At 39.3% G+C, this 22,200-nt stretch overlaps 1 protein-coding gene across 1 annotated transcript in view; it reads right to left on the reverse strand.

Annotated features, from left to right (window-relative positions):
* Positions 1-545: 545 nt before the first annotated feature.
* LOC115416802 (lipase maturation factor 1-like) overlaps positions 546-22,200 on the reverse strand; it is a 42,605-nt gene continuing 20,950 nt past the window's right edge. The window contains 7 exon segments of the mRNA XM_030130680.1: positions 546-572; positions 574-733; positions 4,840-4,952; positions 6,040-6,223; positions 9,923-10,076; positions 13,553-13,727; positions 17,295-17,462. Of these exon segments, the coding sequence (XP_029986540.1) occupies positions 546-572; positions 574-733; positions 4,840-4,952; positions 6,040-6,223; positions 9,923-10,076; positions 13,553-13,727; positions 17,295-17,462 (981 nt within the window).

A 22,200-nucleotide genomic window follows, 5' to 3' on the forward strand; every position in this document is an offset into this window, starting at 1 on the left:
GTATTAGTATCACATTAGGTGTGACCTCTGTCGTCTCCATGTTTGTTATCAATGACTTTCTTCTTCTTTCTTCTCAAAGAACTTTCCTCTTCTTCGTGGTATTTGTCGTTATTTAAGAGCGGCGCCCCCCCCGGGGATTAACTGACAAACACTCATTCCAACACATTAATGTCAGTAGCAGCACTTTGTTCCAGTCAGACTAATGACAACGACAATAAAGCACATTTACAAAAGGAACTAACAACTGGAATGGGATTATTAAGTACTCGTATTGGTACTCGGTATTGGCAAGTACTCAAATGTAAGTACTCATACTCATACTCAGTCTGGAAAAAAGTGGTATCGGTGCATCCCTGAAATTAAGAGCTTGATCGTAAAAGAAGTCCCAAAAATGAGACGCCCTAATGTGGCAGGGTACACTGAACTTGAAATGCTGATCATCATCATTTAACTTTGTAGCCACTGAGAGATTTCAGCTGTAACAACATCTTCCACTGGTATCCTCCTGGTACTGCCGTCTCAGTTCACGGTCAGAGGTCATGGCACTAGCTCTTCTTCTGTGGTATGTGTGGGATGTGGCCAGTTCCTGGACTGGAAATAGCCCCTGAGTCCTTCCAGGTCCACAGGAGGGAAGTAGGCTCCAATGCGTTTCCTCAGCCACCACTTCCCCTGCGCTGCACGGGAACTGCCCGGCTGGCTGAACTTATATCTGAAATGTTCTCCTCTAACCCACCTGAGAAAAAAGAAAGACAGGGGAGAGTCTCATAAACCTCTGCCACTCAGTTTGGACCACATTTACATCTGGTGTTACAGAACAAATCTGTATCTAGACATGTTATTCCAGACTGATGTAAATGTTGCTTCATTGTTACACCTTATATTTACCCTTTCATGCACAGTGGTCAGTCCAGTGAACAGCTATTCTCCAGCTGTTCTCTTGTATATTCATGGATTTTATTGTTTAGTTCCATATCAGCCAACACAGTGGACATTCAGCATCATCCCATACACTCAACTCATACCGTTACTGTAACTTTGCTGTTTTGATAAACCTGATCTGCACTAACATGTTAGAGTAAATCAAATGCTTGTTAGTGTTATTAGACTGGGGTTTTTTTTTGCATATTATCTCCATAAAGTGAGTAATAACTAATATTAGAGTATGTTAAAATGTGACAAAACATCAGATTAGCAGCATTAAAAAATGTATTTCATACTTTTCACTCAGTGTATCAGTAAATACATGTTTCTTTTCTTCAAAAATTAAACACATGGTGTCCAGCTGAGTGGATATTTTTGCAACTCCATCAAAATAGGTTCATACAAAAAATTTCAATTGCATTGTTTTTTTCATGCCTAAAGAGGAATAAAAACACTTAGGAAAAAAAACTTGATTAGGGTCAAAACAAGGTATTCAAATCTCTCTGACGGGACGTTTTAGAGACAATTTGACCCACATTTTTACTTTTAAATTCATTTTTTGCTTTAGTTGGACCATAAGGGATTATCCAAAACAAGGAGCTACTTTATATTGAAATAAATGTTGGAATGACAGTCATTAAAGTTTGCTCTGCTGATGGGACATTACTGTGTTTTGGACCCATTAAGGTTCTCATAATTCATGTATGAAAGGGTTAATACATCCTCCTCCTCACTCAGACCCGGCCTCTGTCCTCGACAAGTCAAACCTGCATGTGTGTCATTTAAAGTGATGTTCTAGAAACATAATCTTGTTATGACAAAAGTAATTTTATGTGAGCATTGGCAGTAGAGCTGAACTGATTAATCGACTTGAATCCATTTAAAACATTATTCGATCACACTTTTCCTGAATCAAAGCATACCTTAATTTCTCTTCTGTTAACTCTTTAAGTGCCAGACAGTTAAGGGGCTAATAAGCCTTAAAAGTGCCACAGAATTTGGCCTGCAGGAAACCGCCTCGGTAACATTCCGACCGATTGCTGATTAGATCCAAAACGCACCGGACGCAGCCGATTCATTATTGATCGTAATTTGCATAATTTATAATAATAATAATAATAATAATAATCTTTATTTATATAGCACTTTCATACATTAAACACTGTAGCACAAAGTGCTTTACATATCAGTTTTAAAAATCAGTACCGCCCCCCACCCACACCCACCCACACCCACCCACTCACCCGCACACACACACCACACCACACACATATACATGCAAACCCACAAGCTCACACATACTTAAGAAGACTGACTGAGCACGGGTAGACCAGAACAAAAATGTACAAGTAAAGTAAAAACATCAGTTTAGGGAGGCGCTGTCTCAGGGAGCCATCCGCACCAGGAGGCAGCTGCCGACCCCGGCGACCAGGCACCAGCAACACAGCCCCGCATCCCAACTAGTGGGAGAGGGCCAACTGGGACCCCACCCACCAGAAAGGAGCGGACCCCAGTGAGAGAAGGCGCCACAGCCCCCGGAGTCCACAGCCGCCCCCCGGCATGGAGGGCTCCCTCTGATGAAACACCGGAGAATAAGAAACATTAAAAAGATATAAAATATTATTCGGTCGCGTGACCTCAAATTCCCGTCTGCTTGGTCTCAAAAGGGGGACACAGAAAGAACGTCATCGAAATGTGAGAAAGAAATGGGGGTGGATGGTTTGTTTGTACATAAATATGGCGTGTTCTCCAAAGCCAATCTGATCGGCCCGTGGCACTTTACAGGTTGTTTTCGTAAAGCCGATTTAATCGGCCCATGGCACTGAAAGAGTTAAACACTGGTTCCACTGTTCTGTTTCACACAGACGCTTACTGTGACGCACATGATGCCAGGATCAATACAAACAACACGGAGATGAGGACAAAAAGGCAGAAAATGTCTATATGTTGACTTTTCTACATTGGAAGCATCAACTTACTCCTTTAAACTTGATCCTTTTTCACACAAACATTAAAAATGTTTGTTTTAGTTGTTAGTAAGTTGGATCCAAATGTGTTGAAGACTACAGTGCACATATTGTTTGTAGATGTCATTGGACTTGTTTATTGGAGACACTATATATCAGTGGTTCCAACCTTTTTTGGCTCGTGACCCCATTTTAACATCACAAATTTCTGGCGACCCCATACATTCAAAACGGAGACTTTTTTTTTGTTTTTTTTGGCTAAAATGTATTTGTTTCTGATCATGTACTAGTTTGCTATACTATGTTGCAAATAAACATGAATTTTAGACAACATTTAGTCTATATAATGTATATTATTATGGACGGAGGCAGAAAAGACAGGTGGAGATTACTGCACAAAGTGAGAATTGGATTTTCCTTGGTCAGGATATGTACAGTCAGTCCAGCTGTGATTTCCAAGGCTGACAATTAATACTGAACAAACAAGAACTCAAACTATGAATTATGAAAGAGCTGCAGCGTCTGAAACTGACCACAATGAACATTTGACATCTTCAGAGTTTGTCATGTCTTTAATGTATTGTGATTGTCTCTCTCAACTCACCATATATTTTTTATTAGGAAGTTTTTGTTTTTATCAGTTACTACAAATTTCAGGTGACCCCGTTAATATTACAAGCGACCCCACGTGGGGTCCCAAACCCAAGGTTGAAAAACACTACTATATAAAATATATAAAATGCTATTTTTAAGACATGATTCCAGGTAAAGGTTCTGCTGTGAATCTGCGTCTGTTTCAGGTTCATTAAAGCTACTGTGAGTTTGTGTTTGTGTTCCTTTCTTCAGTGGTTTTGCTTTACTGTGTTTTAGGGTCAAAACAGGTGGAAGAACAGAAAAATACAAAGAGAAGAACTGAAGTTTGACAGATTTGGACTAAATAAGGCACTGAGAATGTACATCAATAAGAGATTTAGGATGTTGAACATGAACTGTGAACTGGAACACACTGAACCTCACCCAGGGGGACGGATACACAAGCACCTAACTGCACCTTATTGCACTGCCTCTTTGTGCTTTACACTTCACTCTGCTGTTTGTACTGTACTCCAGCGTCTACTGTGTATAGGCTAGGTTAGGTTGTATATATGTGTTATTATTTTTATGTAGGTATTTTAAAGTTTAATTTTAGACGTATATTTTACTTATTTTAAATTAGCCTTAGTTTTAGTCGATTTTAATGTATTCATTTATTTATTAGTTATTTATTTTATTGATATGGCAAGTACGGGTCCTCGGAAACCAGTTTCGTTCTCGTCTTTGTGATGGAATGACAAATAAACTCCTTTGAATCCTTGGAACAACAACAAGGATTTGAATTTGGGCCCAATAGTTTTTGTTTTGGGCTTTTCTTTCTAAATCAGTCCAGCTGCCTTTTGACACCTGGTTGAACTCCAAAAAGCAGTCAAAACACAGTAAAAAACACAGTAAAAAAAAAATAAAGGAAAATCACCACAACACTGGAAACAACAGTAAAAACATAAAACACAAGGAAAACGGCATTAAAAAAAAAAAGTCTATTTTTAGTGAGCTGGTCTCGCTCACTACTCTGTTTTACCCCCCATTTCACAGGCAGCGGGGGATGCACTGAGCATGCTCAGATGTCTATGGAAAAGACAAGGTCTATTCTATCAGCTTGATTTGAATTTTTCCGTATTAATCAAAAGGTTGAATTTTTATGAATATTTAAAATAAATCATACATTCAGAATAATCACCACAGACATGTCACGGTTAAAAGCAAAAAAATGCCAAACTATATTTTTCTTCACCAGAGGGAGCTAGAGGACAGACAATAAGGTAAGAGAACTAGAAAGGAAGTGAGTAAGATGATGGTGAAGGGCATTAATACATATGTAAGGTCAGAAAGAAAGTTATCTTTGCTCTGACTTTACCTGGGAGTTCCTCTGTCCTGGAATGGATTGTGGTCCATCAGTGAAAGGACAGTGCTGTCATTGGCAAGAAGACGACCTGCTATGTGGATCACCCACTCGCTCTGTTCATAGGTCTGCATGGGAAAATAAGACAAAACAGGACATGAGGACAGGAAATTGGGAGAATACATGAACATGGATGGTCAAAAATCGACACAAAGGTTTAGTAAAAACACAAACAGGTAAGAGAAGAAAATGAGAAAATGAGCAAAAAACATTTTGAAAAAAAGTGGTTTAAATGATGATAAAAATGACAGAGGGGTCAGTAAACATGACAATCAAAGACATAGTGAATACTAGACAGAAAGAGCACAATTACTACGAGGCATGAAAGAGATGATGTTCAGGTAAAGACATGACACTGCTGCCCTCTGGTGGTTTAACAGAGGGGCTGAAATGTGTACCTCAAGTCTTTATTAACACTGTAAATGTCTGAGTTTTCTTTGTCTTGCTATTGTATTTGAGAAATAAATTCAACAAGTACTGAAAAAACAACAAAGTATATCTGGAAATAGAAGAAATGCACATCTGTCATTTCCCCCCTAGGCCACGCCCCTCTCAGTCAGACTGAGCGGCAAAAACAAACCGGCTCAACATGGCGGAGTATAGCAGTAACTACACCGAGACTGGGAAAAATGTGGAATATAACATGAAATTAAAGACAACTGGACTGGACATGGATCCATACAAGCTACCAAACAACAGTGTTCTACCAACACTGATCTGGGACAGAAATCACCTATCCTGACATTTAGATGAACCTGAGTTCACACCAGGAAATCCCCAATGCAAAGGCTGAAAGCATCCAAAAGACAAAGAGTTGTTGACATCCTGGTCATCATTAATTAGAGGATTCCAGCTGGTGAGTGCTTTAATTCAACATACTATTGTTTTGGAGGTTTTCTGTCAGCGCAGATGTATTTTCTTGGCGGTGATTTCCGCGGTAAAGGCCCAGCAGTAGTGCTCACAGTTCACTACTGATTTACTGGAGTTGAACCCTTAGTATTGACCCTTGTATAATGACAATAAAGGGATTCTATTCTATTCTATTCTATTCTATTCTATTCTATTCTATTCTATTCTATTCTATTCTATTCTATTCTAAATGAATAATGATGGTGGAGGCAGGAGAGAACTGAGTTCCTCTGTCAAACATCACACCTGGAATGCAGCGAACCACATGAGCCAGTCCAGTCGGTAGTGGTACGGCGATATGAGGCACGGCCGCCGGTTAACGTCTCCCGGCTTACACAAGAACTGGTACTCCTCCCATATGGCCTCAGGGTCTTTGGGATCTTTGGCCAGAGTGCCCTGGAAAATCACCTCGGTCCGTTCTTTGGTGATGCTGCACAGAAGGGGTGGATGGGAACGTTTAAGGAAAATAGAATAAGAAGTGTTGAGTCTGACCATCATCATCATTTCTTTGGTCTGTCTTTATTTCTGTTAAAACAACACAGAACAGGTTTCATGAAGCCACATTTACCAGTGTGTGAAGTTCTGGCACAAATGTGAGAAACACGGTATGTGCCTCAAAACCTCAACAATTTGAATCTGTAAGATATAACCAGATCTATTACCACAAACTGAATATAGTGTTTATGATGTTGTTTTCATTAGTGGATAGTCTCCTTTAACCAGTAGTTCTGTTTTCTTTAGCTTAGAAAGAGCAACAGTAAAGAGCAGACTGGAGCGGTAGAGAAAACAGAGTGTGACACTTCCATTGCAAAAAATGGCAGACAAAATATGGACCTACTCCCAGGTTATGGAGACACCAATAGTTCCAAACATTGAGTTTCGAAGCATTGGAACATGTTCATTTCTACTGCTGCTGATCTAGCAACTCCAGTGGTCAGTTAATAAGATATCATGATCTTTCAAATTATCAAGTGCATTTCCTGTATTAGCGGACATTTATGTAGTAAATTCTGTTTTCTTTGGTATGTGTTAGCGTTTGGATAAATTTATATCTTATATAACCGTTATGTTCGATTTTCAGCTGTAGCCCAGCAGTTAGCTAGCTTGACTTTGCCAGCGGTTGAGATTTAACCACTACAACTACAAATTATGGAGTTTCTAAGGTAAGGTAACGTTAGTCCAAATGTGGTTATCAGCGGGTTTTATTTGAGTTTGTTTGCTGAACCTGATGGTGTTCGGTTAAGTTCGTCAGCTGAGGTCATGTGCTAATTAGTGTCACTTACTGCAAATAGAAATATGGGTCCACTTTGCAAGTTATTTTATCCTATTTGTAATTTATTAGCATTTCATAATGGCATGTGAGGCCTGTCAGTAGTTTTATTTGTCCTGCGCTCGTTTCGTAAACTTATGTAAACCTACTACCAAATTTAAAGCTTTTCAAAGTAATAAATGCAATAATTTCACTGGTCAACCCCACTACTCAAAAGCATCACAGACACAACAATACATACAGTAGTGCAACAATGGTTGGAAATATACTTGTGTGTGGTTTATTTGGATATTTACCATGCAATAATGCACTCACTGCTGTCTGTCCCATAGAATAACATGACAGCGTCCAGTTTGTTTTGGAACTATTGAAGCTTACATGAACCACGTGATCATCATATAGCGACAAAAAAAAAGCGCGTCGTAACTCTCTCTCTCTATGGCTCTGGAACAGACCAACCAGACTGTGGCTGTAGGAGTGGTGTGACTTTAAACTGGCTTCATGATTTGATTTGATTTGATTAAGGAACTGTTCAGACCTGGCATTAGCAGCATCCTGTGTGACCAGAGCCCACATGGATCTGATTACATGTAGACGGCTCTAATGTCTAATCACCCAGGACACATTTGGACCTGGTCTAGGACACATAGGTTCACCTTGTTCTAGGAGTGTGACCAAAAATGTGTCCTTGGACACTGATTGAATGACTGAATTCTCAGCTGATGACCTCTGTGTATGCCGACTTCTGCATCATATTACAGTATTTGGGTGTATATACTGTATATATATATATATTTCATGTATCCAGTATAAGAATGAAAGAAAATTATAGCATCGGTACTTCAGAATGACAATACTTTATTAATCCCAGGGGGATCTGTTGTTGACTGAGTGCATCTGAATGATGCTTTGAGGAAAAAAACACATCAGGTACTGCACAATCCAGTAGAAATTCATGTACGTCAGATGTATGATATATACATATGATATATGGAATGCGAATGTCTGATACTGAATGTCAAGAAAAAATAAATAAATAAAAGAAATTCATGTACTTTATAAGCACTCAAACATTCAGTCATCTCCTAAAAGTATGTCATGCAAGAGAACTAAAAGAAATGGAATGGTTGATGTCAAAGGCTGTGTCTTAGTCTGTCTTAGATTATAGATTATATAACCAAAAGACAATACAGATACAGCCTGTTGAACTGAAAATGAAGGCTTGCACTATGTTCAAGGCTTTAGATGAGCTTCTATATTGGCCTATAAAGGATGGAAGTCTGATCCCACTAGAAGTGATAACTCAAGGTGCAGGTGGAAATGAGTTTTAAAGCCAGGTGAGGACAGACACAACTGTCCACTCAGGACTCGTGTTAACACCAGATGTAACCAGCGCTTAAAACTACGTATATATACTGTGTCCCAGATGAAAGATGACACAGATGTGATATTTTTGGTTGTAGGTGAAGTCACACAGCGAGAGACGTTCACAGCCATCGTCTTTAAAACCCAAAACAGCCTGGGACAAAATTCTGACAGCGCTACAAATTTAGGGTGTCTATCTGACAGCGATCTACATGGAGCTTTAATCAACACATCATGTATGTAGGTAAAATGCTGCTGTCAACAGTTTGTATAAAATTGGTTTCCTGTTTTACAACTGCATGTTTATTTTTCTCTTCCCTTTAGACTTCGAAGGTTTTACTCTACATATAAATGTGACTCATTAGTTTAGCTTCACTGTCTACAGCAGAGGGAGAAGACCAGCACTGAGAATATTCTGTCTTGTCCTTTTATCTTTGTCCTAGTTGCAGATGTAGATGGTATCATCGCATCATTTACAAACATGTCACATCCAAGTTCATTTGATCGTGTCACATTGTGGCTTCTGAAAAACTTATGACACAGCTGAAATTTTCCAGTCAGAAGAATGATTCTCAAAAGATGTCAACGTACAGCCTCCTTAATTTTAATGTAGTGAGTGAAAGAACTCCCTTATATTTAGAAAGTGCTTTCAAACTATTACATACATCAACCTTTGTTTTTAATTTTTTATCTTCTCTTTATTTTTCTATTGCTTTTTACATGTATTGTCTTGTGCTGCTGTACATTGCAAAAATCAAAATCTTACCAAGTGTATTTTTCTCATTTCTAGTCACAATATCTCATCACACTTAAAATAAGGCATAATCACCTGAAGAGTAACTTTTCAGTGAGATATAAGAACCTCTTTTTAGACAATAGATCTGGGAAATCTAATTTCAAGATGATTTTCATTTGATCCACTGGCAGATATTTTTGTTTGAATTAAGCAAAAAAAAAAAAAAAAATCTGCCAATGGAACAAGTGAAATTTATCTTAGTAAAATTTCTTGAAATAAGATTTTCAAGATCTATTGTCTAAAAACAAGTTCTTATATCTCACTGAAATGTTACTCTTTAGGTGATTATGTCTTATTTTAAGTGTGATGAGATATTTTGAATAGAATTGAGGAAAAATACACTTGGTAAGATTTAGATTTTTGCAGTGTACATTTTAATTTCTGGGGGGATCAATAAAGTATACCTTACCTTATCTTATTTTATCTTAAACTATAACAGCCTGTAACATAAAGAGGCGCAACAAAATGGTTCTTATTTTTACATGATTATACATTTATATTATATCCCATCCTTGTGATTAGATCCTCTTCCATCCTCCTGAATGTGTCCAGAGTGACCTTCACACCAGGTCTGAAACTATGTTATAATAATAAGGTAACTCCACATTGAAGGAGGATGCAATTAATGACTGTGTGCATAAAGCGGTTTAGGTATTTGAGTTATTTTCAAGGCTTTCAAATGTATTTGTCGTTGGTACCTTCCAAAGGCTCCATACGTGTTGACGATGCGCAGCGGGTCAAATGAGGTGTTCATCACCTGCCTTGAACTCAACAGATTCATCACCACAGGAATGCTGAGGTAGCCAATCAGAACAGCCAACGATACATTCACCACTCGACGCATCAGTATACCTGAGACACACAAAGAAAACAGAGAAGGAGATGAATGCAAATGAAAAACCAACCTCAGACTTCATTATATGGAAATTTTGTAACCAGAATATTGGAAACAGAACAGACAGGTGTTTAGATCATCTGTCTGTCTGTCTGCCTGTCTGTCTGTCTACCCAATGCACACACTATCCATACAGTGCTCTTTGGCATCCTTGATTAAAATGTAGAGAAGGATGCTTTTCACTGCCCCTGTCTGCCTTAGAGGAGCTGCTGCAGTATATTACTTTGTTGACTTGTAGAGAAATAATGCATCTCATAGCTGTGTTTGAGGTGAAGCTGAATGGCCAAGGGGAACCTATAATTAAAACTTAAATCACTGTAACATTATTGTGTGTGGTTGGCCGCAGAGGGGGTTTGTCATTTTTAGGTACACCATGCTTAAGTAATAGAGCCTTGTTTATTTTATTTTTTTTATAGCGCATGTGTACTCTCTAATTTAACACGTCCTGGCTGGAAAACGTCTGACGTGTGAGATCATGGGTTGACACATGTCGGGCCGGGCCCATGTCGGTTCCTTCCTACCTGCTTATCCCAGGCATGTAAAACACATTAACATAATCCAACTAAAAGGTTCCACTTTGACACAGACTTTGTGGCTCTGCTCAAACCACTACACCATTCTCACACCACAGGTAGAAGGCTATTTTATATTCAACATCCTACAGTCAAACAAAGACGCTAATGGGTCCAATGAGACCAATTAGAAAGGGGCCACTCTAACTTTTTACCACATTTCAACCAGAGTGTTTTGTACAAAAGTAAGCGGCATTGCATTAAATTCCATTAAATCATACGTCATTCTTTTCCCAGCTACTCAGCTGTCCAAGTGCTAATCCCTTTTGTCCCCATAATTCCATCTACAGTAAAATAACCCTGAACAGTTTTGTCATGGGTTGATTTACCCATTAGCCACAAATGGAACTAATATTAATGTTAACCCTTTAACCCCTGACGTGTCTGCGGTGAGCGTTCTGAATGTATGATTTATTTTAAATATTCATAAAAATTCAACCATTTGCTCAATAGGAAAAATTTCAAAGTGTGCTGATAAAATAGACCTTGTTCTTTTCATAGACATCTGAGTGTAACGGAGTTAATGTATATAGTCTAGGATTCCACTTGCCATCGCACACTGTTTTATTGTGTTAATTACAATTTTATTTTGGGGACATTGAACACCACACCCCTGCAAACTAGGGTCGTGCACCCCAGGGAGATAGTGGCAGCTTTGCTATGGTTTCTTCCTGGTGAGTACAAGCATGTTGGTCCCGTCATTATTTTACATTTTTTTAAAAAATTTTTTGTCATATTTGAATGATTGTTATGTACCGTTGTGTTTGTGTAATGATTGGCTCCCTGTTGGTTGAGTATGGTTTTTTTTGAATGGCAATGTTCTCTGTGTATGTTCATGGTCTGATTGTGGTGTTAGCTAACTGTGATTTTTTTTTTTTAATTTTTAGCTTGACAGTATGAGAACAGACTGCCTGTTTTTCATAAGACTTGCATTATTTTTTCTGCCAGGTATGTATTTTATTACCTCCGCCAGGAGGTATTGTGATCGCTTTGCTTTGTGTGCATGCATGCGTGCGTGCATGTGTGCATGTTTGCGTGTTTGTTTGTTTGTTTGTTTGTTAGCAAGATAACTCAAAAAGTTATGGATGGATTTTCATGAAATTTTCAAGAAATGTTGATACTGGCACAATGAAGAAATGATTAAATTTTGGTGGTGATTGGGGGTGGGGTGGGGGGGTTATCTTGCTAACAAACAAACAAACACGCACGCACGGGAGACAGATCTGTCTTGGCAGAGGTCTTCGCTCTCCGAGTGCTTTTCTTTACTTTATATTTACTTTGTTGCCTGAGAAAAAGTGGCAGTTTTGCTATGCTTTCTTCCTGCTTGACAGTATGAGAACAGACTGCATGTTTTTTGTGAGACTTATGTTATTTTTTCTGCCAGAATAAACGGCCAAGAAAGAAAGAGAGAGGATCGTGTTTTGGCAACTTATTCTCAACGCACACGTACAGCTGCGACATGAGCATGCTCAGTTCAACCCTCGCTGCCTGTGTCCTTTATTTTTTTCACTATGTTTTCACTGAGTTTTGACCATGTAACTGCTTATTGGAGTCAAAAATGAGTCAAAAAACAGCTGGACTGATTTATAAAAAAAGAGCCCAAAACAAAAACTACTGAGCCCAAATTCAAATCCTTGTTGTTGTTCAGTGTGTTCCAGTTCACAGTTCATGTTCGACATCCTAAATCTCTTATTGATGTACATTCTAGTGCCTTATTTAGTCAAAACTTGTCAAACTTCAACTCCTGTCTTTGCCTTTTTCTGTCATTCCTAGGGATGCACCGATCCGACTTTTTCAGTTCTGATGCCGATACCGATGCTGGGACCATGCATATCCGTCGATATCTGATACTGATCCGATATCATTGACTCCCAGGGGGAGTCAATAATGGGGGGGGGGTCGCAAGTGACATCGTCATTTGGGCCGGTGCGTTAGTGATGTACATCACAACGGTATAAATAACACCCCCCCCCCAACACCCACACACACACACATGGTTTGGGGTCCATCAGCAGGGGGGGGGGGGGGGGGGGGGGGGTACATATCGTCCAGTACATCGCATCCCCCTGTCACAAATTAGTTTTCAGGGGGCAGCAGGTAGTCAATGATAAGGTGAGGGGCGCTCACTTTCACTTTGTTGTAATTATCCAAATTACGTCCAAAAATAACAAAACGAGACTCTCGGTTTAAAAAGACGCATTCATTTTACTGCGGCAACTTGAAACACACATACAACTTTTCACAACTTGTGGCATGCATACATCTTACTCCCGTGAAAATTCCCTATGCTTCTTGGGTAATGCTAAGCGTCATGGGAAATATAGTTATCTTTATGCAAATAATCTTAGCATTCACTATTGCTTATTGTAGCTCAACTTTTAACATAAATCACAAATGAAATATACTGTATATTTTTACTCAGAAATAAATTAACTGCAATTGCATATGTATCATGAAATCATAATAAATACAAACACAAATTACTTGTACTTTATCTTTCCCAAATAAAGTCACAACACACTTTGCTTTATCTATAGAGCTATTTAACCCACCACGTCCTCCACATACAAGTCAGTCACGTTACTTTGGATGGCATGGATGCCCGGGTTGCAAAAATTTAAAGGGGAAGGATTGGTCTTACTGATCATTTGCTTCTACCAATCCCCGATGCAGCTAAAATGTTAATATCGGGGCCAACATCCGATCCTAATATCAGATCGGTGCAACTTTAGTTTATTTCACCCCGTTTGACCCTAAAACACACCATAAAGACCTGGAATCATGGCTCAGGGGTTAAAGGGTTAAACTAGACAAAGTATCTGGGCACATTTTGTTGAATAAAAGTTGACGCATGTGAATACCTCTGGTGGGTTTAGGAGGACGTCCAGCTCTAGCTTCATTCTGTATCTCCAGGACTGTTTTCTTGGCTCCAGAGCGAAACAAAAAGGCCAGTGATTTATCATCAAAACAGGCCAGACTTGGAACTATGGTCAGCCAGTTGAGGAAACTGAGGTTTCCACTTAAAATAAGAACAACCTAAGACAAAGGAAAGGAAAAAGAAAACTGACGTAAGTGAGTGTTTTCCACTTGTTGGAAGTACCTGGGAAAAAATATTAATATAATTGATATAGTGTGATACTGAGGACAGTGTGTTACATTCCTGCACCTATACTTGTATCTGAAAAAGGTATATGTGCAAATAAGTTTAAGAAACAGGTAAACAGTGATTGTTGACATATTTTGAGCAAATTATATACAATGTATCTGATGTCTGGTGCATACAAACAGCTAATTAAACTAGAATTGTAAGTAGAGCAGGACAAAAGAGTTGCCATGATAAACATTTTTATATCAGATAGCACAGATAATTACATTTACAAATGTCAAATCAATATTTCGTTTCAGTGTAAAGCCTTTGGGAAAGTTGAAGAAATCAGATGGTTATTTGTGGTTTTAACTTGTTCATCAAAAACAGAAAATGCAAAAATTGGATCTACATTCATATCTGTATATGATGAACTTGAGTTTTCTACATTTACCTGCTGTAACCACAAAGTTTTCCACTGCAGGTATAGTATCAACTCAGTGTCGCTGTTAATTATAGTGACGACACATCATCATGTTTCACAGGAACATTTAGACCAGTGGTTCTGAACTGGTCCGGCTTCAGGACCCACTATCACCCCTCAATGACCAGCCGTGACCCAAATTGATAACAGCAAATCTTCTCAAATATATTTATGAAAAAATGTTGTGTTTTGAACCTGAGATAATACAGAATATCACAGTATGAAAAGGTGGCGGTGATCAATATGGAAATATTCCCTTTAACAATAAATTAGGTCCATTTGAACCAAAATTAAAAAGTGCACTCAGTTAAAAATTAAAGGTTCATTCAGTCACTTATTTATATTACAAAAGCCAAGTGGCCTCTGTATGGACACTATATTGCCAAAAGTATTGTCTCCCCCATCCAAATACTCAGACTCAGCTGTTCCAGTCCCTTCCATGTCCACAGGTGTATTAAATCCAGCCCTAGGCATGCAGACTGCTTTTACAAACATTTGGGACAGAATGGGTCTCTCTCAGGAGCTCAGTGAATTCCAGCGTGGAACTGTGATAGGATGCCACCTGTGCAACAAATCCAGTGGTGACATTTCCTGGCTTCTAAATATTCCACAGTCAGCTGTCAGATGGATTATAAGAAAGTGGAAGTGTTTGGGAACGACAGCAACTCAGCCATCAAGTGGTAGGCCACGTAAACTGACGGAGCGGGGTCAGCGGATGCTGAGGCGCAGAGTGCGAAGAGGTGGACGACTTTCTGCAGAGTCAATGGTACAGACCTTCATGTGTCCTTCAGATTAGCTCCAGAACAGTGCGCACAGAGCTTCATGGAATGGGTTTCCGTGGCCGAGCAGCTGCATCCAAGCCATACATCACCAAGTGCAATGCAAAGCGGTGGATGCAGTGGTGTAAAGCACGCCGCCACTGGACTCTAGAGCAGTGGAGGCGCCTTCTCTGGAGGGACCAATCACACTTCTCCATCTGGCAATCTGATGGACGGGTCTGGGTTTGGCGGTCGCCAGGAGAATGATACTTGTCAGACCGCATTGTGCCGAGTGTAAAGTTTGGTGGAGGGGGGATTATGGTGTGGGGTTGTTTTTCAGGAGCTGGGCTGGGCCCCTTAGTTCCAGTGAAAGGAACTGGGAATGCTTCAGCAGACCAAGACATTTTGGACAATTCCATGCTCCCAACTTTGTGGGAACAGTTTGGAGCCGGCCCCTTCCTCTTCCAACATGACTGTGCACCAGTGCACAAAGCAAGGTCCATTTGGACATGGAGGACAGAGTCTGGTGTGGATGAACTGGACTGGCCTGCACACAGTCCTGACCTCAACCCCATAGAACACCTTTGGATGAATTAGAGCGCAGACTGAGAGCCAGGCCTTCTGTCCAACATCAGTGTGTGACCTCACAAATGCACTTCTGGAAGAATGGTCCAAAATTCCCATGAACACACTCCTAAACCTTGTGGACAGCCTTCCCAGAAGAGTTGAAGCTGTTATAGCTGCAAAGGGTGGACCCACGTCAGACTGAACCCCATAGACTAGGAATGAGATGGCACTGAAATTCATATGCAAGTCAAGGCAGGTGAGCAAATACTTTTGGCAATATAGTGTATGTGTGCATGCGTGTGTGCCACGAGAATCACACAAAATCTGGAAAGAGCTGACTGCTGTAGTTTGGCATACTTTTGTATTTTTGGTCAAGGAACAGACTAGTGAAAACAGCAAGTTGATAGGACCAATATTTTGGGAGATATTAGTAATTTTGGAATACAATAGTCTTACAATCACGCTGCTATGGTCAGAATGCTTTGGCGGTGACTGCTGGACAAATGTGGTACAGCATGCTCGAATACACAACAGTATAAAAACTGCCACATCTAGAACCTGTGGATCCCCACGGGTCAACGCACTAGTTCAAGTATGAAACACACTGAGGTTTTTGTCCTCAATGGGCCCGTTTACATGCACACTAATACTCCGATCATTATCCGAATTCTGGAGTTATCAGATTGTTCAAGTGATCATGCAAACAGCGCAAATTGATATGCTTTACCAGATAACAGCAGTAATCTGATCATGAGAAATCAGATTAACGCATCTGGATTTCTCCCCAATACTCCGATGTCTTCCTGCATGTATACAGGTTCATCTGATTTATTTTGTTCTTTTACATCTGAACATGTGCAAACACAATTAAAAATCATAGGAAAACGGAAATTATGTAGTCCGGTGTAAGTGGAAGACAGTAACAGGAAGCTTGAGTCTACCATCACTCTGTACGTACTCTGAAAAATATCCAATAATGGACTGTAACGTCTAAACCAAGGTCTTCGATTATCACATTTCTTAAGTGCATGTAAATGTGTCAGCTCTGATTATTACAATAATCTGATTACTCCTAGTTATCAGATTTTTATGGTCATGTAAACAGGTTCAATGGAGGTAAAACCAGATCTGATGGAGTCGTTGTCATACCTGAGTTTCACCATGATATGAATAGAAACTTTTGGGTCTTCTTTTATGCTGTGAAATATCTGGCGTTAATTATCATTACAGCGCATTACTGCCACCTACTGTTGGGGAGTGTGAATGAGCGGCACTCAGCTCCATAAAAAATAAAGCACAGGATTGGTTTCTTAACATTATTTTTTGCCCAGACGAAGGCCCACAACCCACTGAAAACAGGTTTGAGACCCGCTTTTCGGTTGCAACCCACCAGGTGAGAATTTCTGATCTAGAGGACATCTGGAACATCTGCACTATCTGAACCTCCTCATCCGACTTAAACATGATGTGACAGATACAATAAAATAAATAAATATGACATGTTTGTAAGTAAAGAATAGTGACTTAGCTGATTAAAACTTAGTAGGTTTGATATGTTCTGTTTTGTGCAAAGATGATACAGTGATACCATAACTGTCTTTGACTAATCAGTAGTTTACACTATTTTCATGTCACCTCACCTGACTTGGATGTGATGGAAAAGCACCTTTAATAACAATGGGGTCCTGTGTGTTGGTGATCTATATTACCTGGAACAGGATCTGGATCACTCCATTGACCATGCACATCCGTCTGCCAAGGAAGGTAAAGAAGGGGGCAATGAGCTCTATGAAATGATTTGACAAGGTTTCAAAGCGATGGAACCACCACGGGGAGCGATGCAAGTAGTAGGACACAGGGTTTGGAACTGGCTGGGTCTGCAGAGATGAAGGGGAGGAGAACAGAAGAAGCTAAAACCAGACGTTTATTATTGCCACAGACAGTGTTAGAGACAGGTTTTAATATCTGTATCCAAAATTAAAAGCCTCTGCTGCTTAAAATGTGAAGTTGCTTTACTTTGGAATTAATTTACTGTTTCATACCAGGACTGAGAGTAATTTATGGTGCCACATCTTGGGAGGAAATATTTCCATGTCTAAATAAAGATGGAACTTTATTTAAATGAAGGCAACCCCACCTACATGGCAAAAAAAAAAAAAAAAACACTCAGAGGCTTCATACAGTGGTGCACAGTGTTTGTGTACACATCATTAAGTGTGTGTGTAAGTGTTAGGTGGGTGCATGCAAACTGTGTAATAGCTTAGCATGCAAACAGTGTCAGGTGAGGTGGTGAAAAATAAATACAGACCAGAAATAGGTGGGGGGAAATAAAGAAAACAAGACTGCCGGCACAAAATCTGTACTCTCATTATTGAAGGTTAACCTGTAGTTTACCAAAACGTTCATGGAAATCCAAGGGCAAAAAGCCCACGGCCTCAGACAACCAAACAACCCCACCTGGACCGCAAACTGACGGAGCTGACAAAACACCAACTGTGCCGAAAAACACACCTACGTAGGCCCCAGAGCCAGGACGGGGGATCTGCACTTCCTTTGCAGGTTTGAAAGAACGTAATGTTATCCAAGGGGGGCGGGGGGGTGGGGTGGGGGTGTTAACAAGGCATCACCTGGCGCCAGTGGCTTCTAGTGAGTGTGTGAACATGTAAATGTCCATCACTGCTACAGCCACTGACAGAGGTCAGGCCATGGAAACTCACCTATATGGGCTAACTACATATTTTTGCTGACATGTCACATTAAATGTGCATTTTGGTCTCATTGGTTTTATTTGGAACCTAATAAATTCATTCATTCATCTTTTAAATTTTCCTCCGTTAATAATAACTGAGGTGATCAGAGATGTTTGATGTTGTTGTTGTTAACGGGTTCCACTAATTAGGCTGTAAATAATTTGTTACACAGTGTTTGATGAAGTTTACAGTCTGTAAACTAGCACTTAGCATTAGCCCACTCATTACCCATAGTACATAGCTCTGACCCCTCATGCTCCCACAGCTACACTCATTTTGTCCAAATATGGTGACTTCCAGCCAGCTAACATGGCAAAAGCCAAAACGCAGACTATTGGCTTCAAAACAATTCAGAAACCAGAGAGTGACATCCCAGTCCAACTCCCAGTCCTTCATCTGCTAATGACAATGTCACCCATGAAGTTGGAATAATTTTGTTTTCAGACACATTCCTCTTTTTATTTCTATTTATACACATCAGTAAGTCGCCTTTGACCAGGTGCAATAATTATAGTCCCACTTACACTTTATCTACCAAGAATAAACCACAATGTCCCAATCATTTCATGACAACAGGTGAAAAAATATTTCACTCCAGCTTTGTTAGCAGTATGGCCAATCAGCCTGACATAGTGGTGGTGGATAAACATCGGAAGACAGTGGTAGTGATAGATGTAACAATCCCAAGTGATATCAATATCAGAAATAAAGAACATGAGAAGCTCAAGAAATACCAAGGGCTGAAAGAGGAGAGAGAGAAAATGTGGGGTGTGAAGGAAACAGTGGTACCAGTGATGGGGGCACTAGGGGCAGAGACCCCCAAACTGAGGGGATGGAACCAGCAGATACCAGGAACAACATCAGAGCTCTGAGTCCAAAAGACAACAGTCCTAGGAACAGCTAAGATCCTGAACAGAACCCTCAGACTCCCAGACCTCTGGTAGAGGACCTGAGTCTGAAGGAGACACTGCCCAGGTGGGTGAGAAAAAGATTTATATACATATATACATGTATATATACGTATATACACGTATGAATATCTATCTATCTATCTATCTATCTATCTATCTATCTATCTATCTATCTATCTATCTATCTATCATCTCTCTCTCTATAATATATATATATATATATATATATATATATATATATATATATATATATATATATATATATATATATATATATATATCTTGTCCTGTGTGTGTCATCCCTAGTCATTCCTTCCGAAGGAGCCACTGTTTTCCTGTCTGTGTTAATTCAAGCTGACAGCCATCCCATCCTCCCACTGCAGCTTCATAACACAGATCAGAGTGGGTCAGAACCAGTGTGAGCTCCATAGAGGAAAAACAAACACACCATCTGCACAACCTTTCAGTCTGTTTAAGAGGCTGATTTAGTGAAAGCCACCGCAGCGGTTACTGTAATAGTCTGTCCTGGTCAGACAGGCCTGATGCTTCATCGCTGTGTTGTTGTCATTCTACTGAATCATTACATGAGTTAAGAATAACCTTTTCTAGACTGATACTGTAGAATAATCTTACATTACATTCACCTTAGAAATATATTATGTATTCTCACATTTCCCTGTTTTCTGATACTTCATTGTAAATGCGAGAAGAATGCATACAGTACGTCAAGTACCAGTGGAATCAATATATATTTAATAAACAAAACTGTAAGTCAGAAGCAGAGGGGGGGCGAGGAGAAGGTAAAAGGAGGTACAAATGTGTGGGACAGGACTAGTTCAAGGACATCCCCAGGACTCAGAATGACAGAGGACCTATGCTAAAGCATTGACAGGGTTAGTCTGGGTTTTGTCCTGCTTTGTCACCAGAAAAAAACTCACTCAAAAAAAAAAAAAACAATAATCAAAACATTTTAAAGCTGCAATTCTTGCTTTTGGCTTCATTCAGAACTAAAGCAGTTCCCATCTGTCAGTCTATTGTCACTCAAGTTCTCTGAGAGGAAAAAGAACTCCCTTCAACTTCTCTGGACTTTTCAGATTACAGAAAATTGACCCTGTGATATTTGGTCTGGGTCAGTCACAGATGTTTTCAGACAGGAGGTTAAATAGGTGAAAGATAGAATTACAAATTCCATAAGATGTGACTCTACTGCTCTGCTCTATGACTAAACTGGATGGCAGACTAAATGGTGGAGGCTGTGGCTTTATGAAGCGAAGCTGCCGCCCATGTGGGCGTCTGATCATTGTGAAAAGACGGAACAGTTTCAGTTCATCATAAAATACATGAGGTTTGTCCCATTCCCAGTAAAGTGGACCAAATACCTCGGGTCAGGGGTCATTAATATTAATTTTTATACAAATGACAGTTGATCCATGTCATCACTGGAGTGTACAGCTGAAGATTTAAAGCAAGAGGTGATGTCATTATTAGATAAAATCCAGATGATCTGTTTCTTCATATATAATTCATGATTACACACTTCAATTTACAGTTAAAAACATACGTTAACATTTAGCATATCTTCTAACAAAAATGTATTATTCATGCATGGTGTATGACTCATACAATACAAAGGACCAGGTTTCAAATCAACATGTGACCAGGTCCTATATCTCTGCGGCCGATCGTCCATGAGCTACTGTGAAAGTGTAGTGTACAGCTTCACCACCGTTTTCATAAGAAGAGTCTTCAAACATGTTCTTAGACAAAACTACTGGTCAGATTCATTTAAAATTTTATATGTATCTTCCTTGGGACAATGTCTACAAAGTTTGTTTACAGATTTTTTGATTTTTGACAAAAAAATTGAAATATTATAAATGTTCCTTTCCTTCTAATGGTCCATATTTGGATGGTTTATAACCTGTAAATGGTTACAGATATCAATATATTTCTTATTGATCACTGATAGAAGTCATACATCAGCTAAAATTTACTTAGGGGGTCAAATGAGTGGCCATTTTTGTCAAAAAAAAAAAAAAAAAAGTTGTAAGAAATGCACAGAACTGTGTTGAAATAATGCTAATACATTTGTGCACAGACTACTGATATTCTTTGACAGTGGAAGCTCTATTTTCATAAATATTGGATTTGGAATAGCACGTGTATGTGAAAACTGTCGCTGGTGGACGGACGTGACATTACCCATGATGCTCTGGTCAGTACCAGTACTTTATTAGGAATAAACTTATAGACTTACTATTGCTAATTCTCCTCTTATTCATAAATGTTAGTATTGTGGATCTAAAACAATCCCAGCTGACACAAAAACACTAAATGTGTCAGTGGACGGATGTGACATGGTTGTTGTGGATCCCATCATACTGATGCTCTGCAGCCATGTCACTGTTTACACTAATGATCCCTGTGCAAAAACTAGGAGCACTATTATTTATTACATAGTTTATCATCATACTAAAGAGGAAATAACAATATAGAATTATTTCTTTATAAAAATGCTTATTATTAGAAAACTGTTGATTTAAACAGTGACCTTTGACATTCTTAATGTATGTATTGGTGTAACATAAGCAGGATGGATCAGCACCATACTCCGTATTGCAACCTGTAAAAATAAAACATGTGATTTGTCGTATATAATCTGGTAAGAAAAACTGGGGAATCTAAAAGAATAGAATATTAGTTTTTCTGGTAAATTCAGTTCAAATATAACTTGGCCATTTGTGACATGAAAATATAGCATTAATTGTGATGAAACTGGACATTTTTGAGCTGAAAACATAGTTCATATGAGCATCAACATGTTGAACAGAACTGAAATCCTGTACATTTGCAGAACTTGCAACACAAAGTTCCTTTGGGGATTCACTTAGATTGATTTCTTATGCACAAAGACACAAATAAGACCTCTAAGCAAATTTTAGCTGATATGGACT

The sequence above is a fragment of the Sphaeramia orbicularis genome, unplaced genomic scaffold (assembly GCF_902148855.1).
Source record: "Sphaeramia orbicularis unplaced genomic scaffold, fSphaOr1.1, whole genome shotgun sequence".
NCBI lineage: Eukaryota > Metazoa > Chordata > Actinopteri > Kurtiformes > Apogonidae > Sphaeramia > Sphaeramia orbicularis.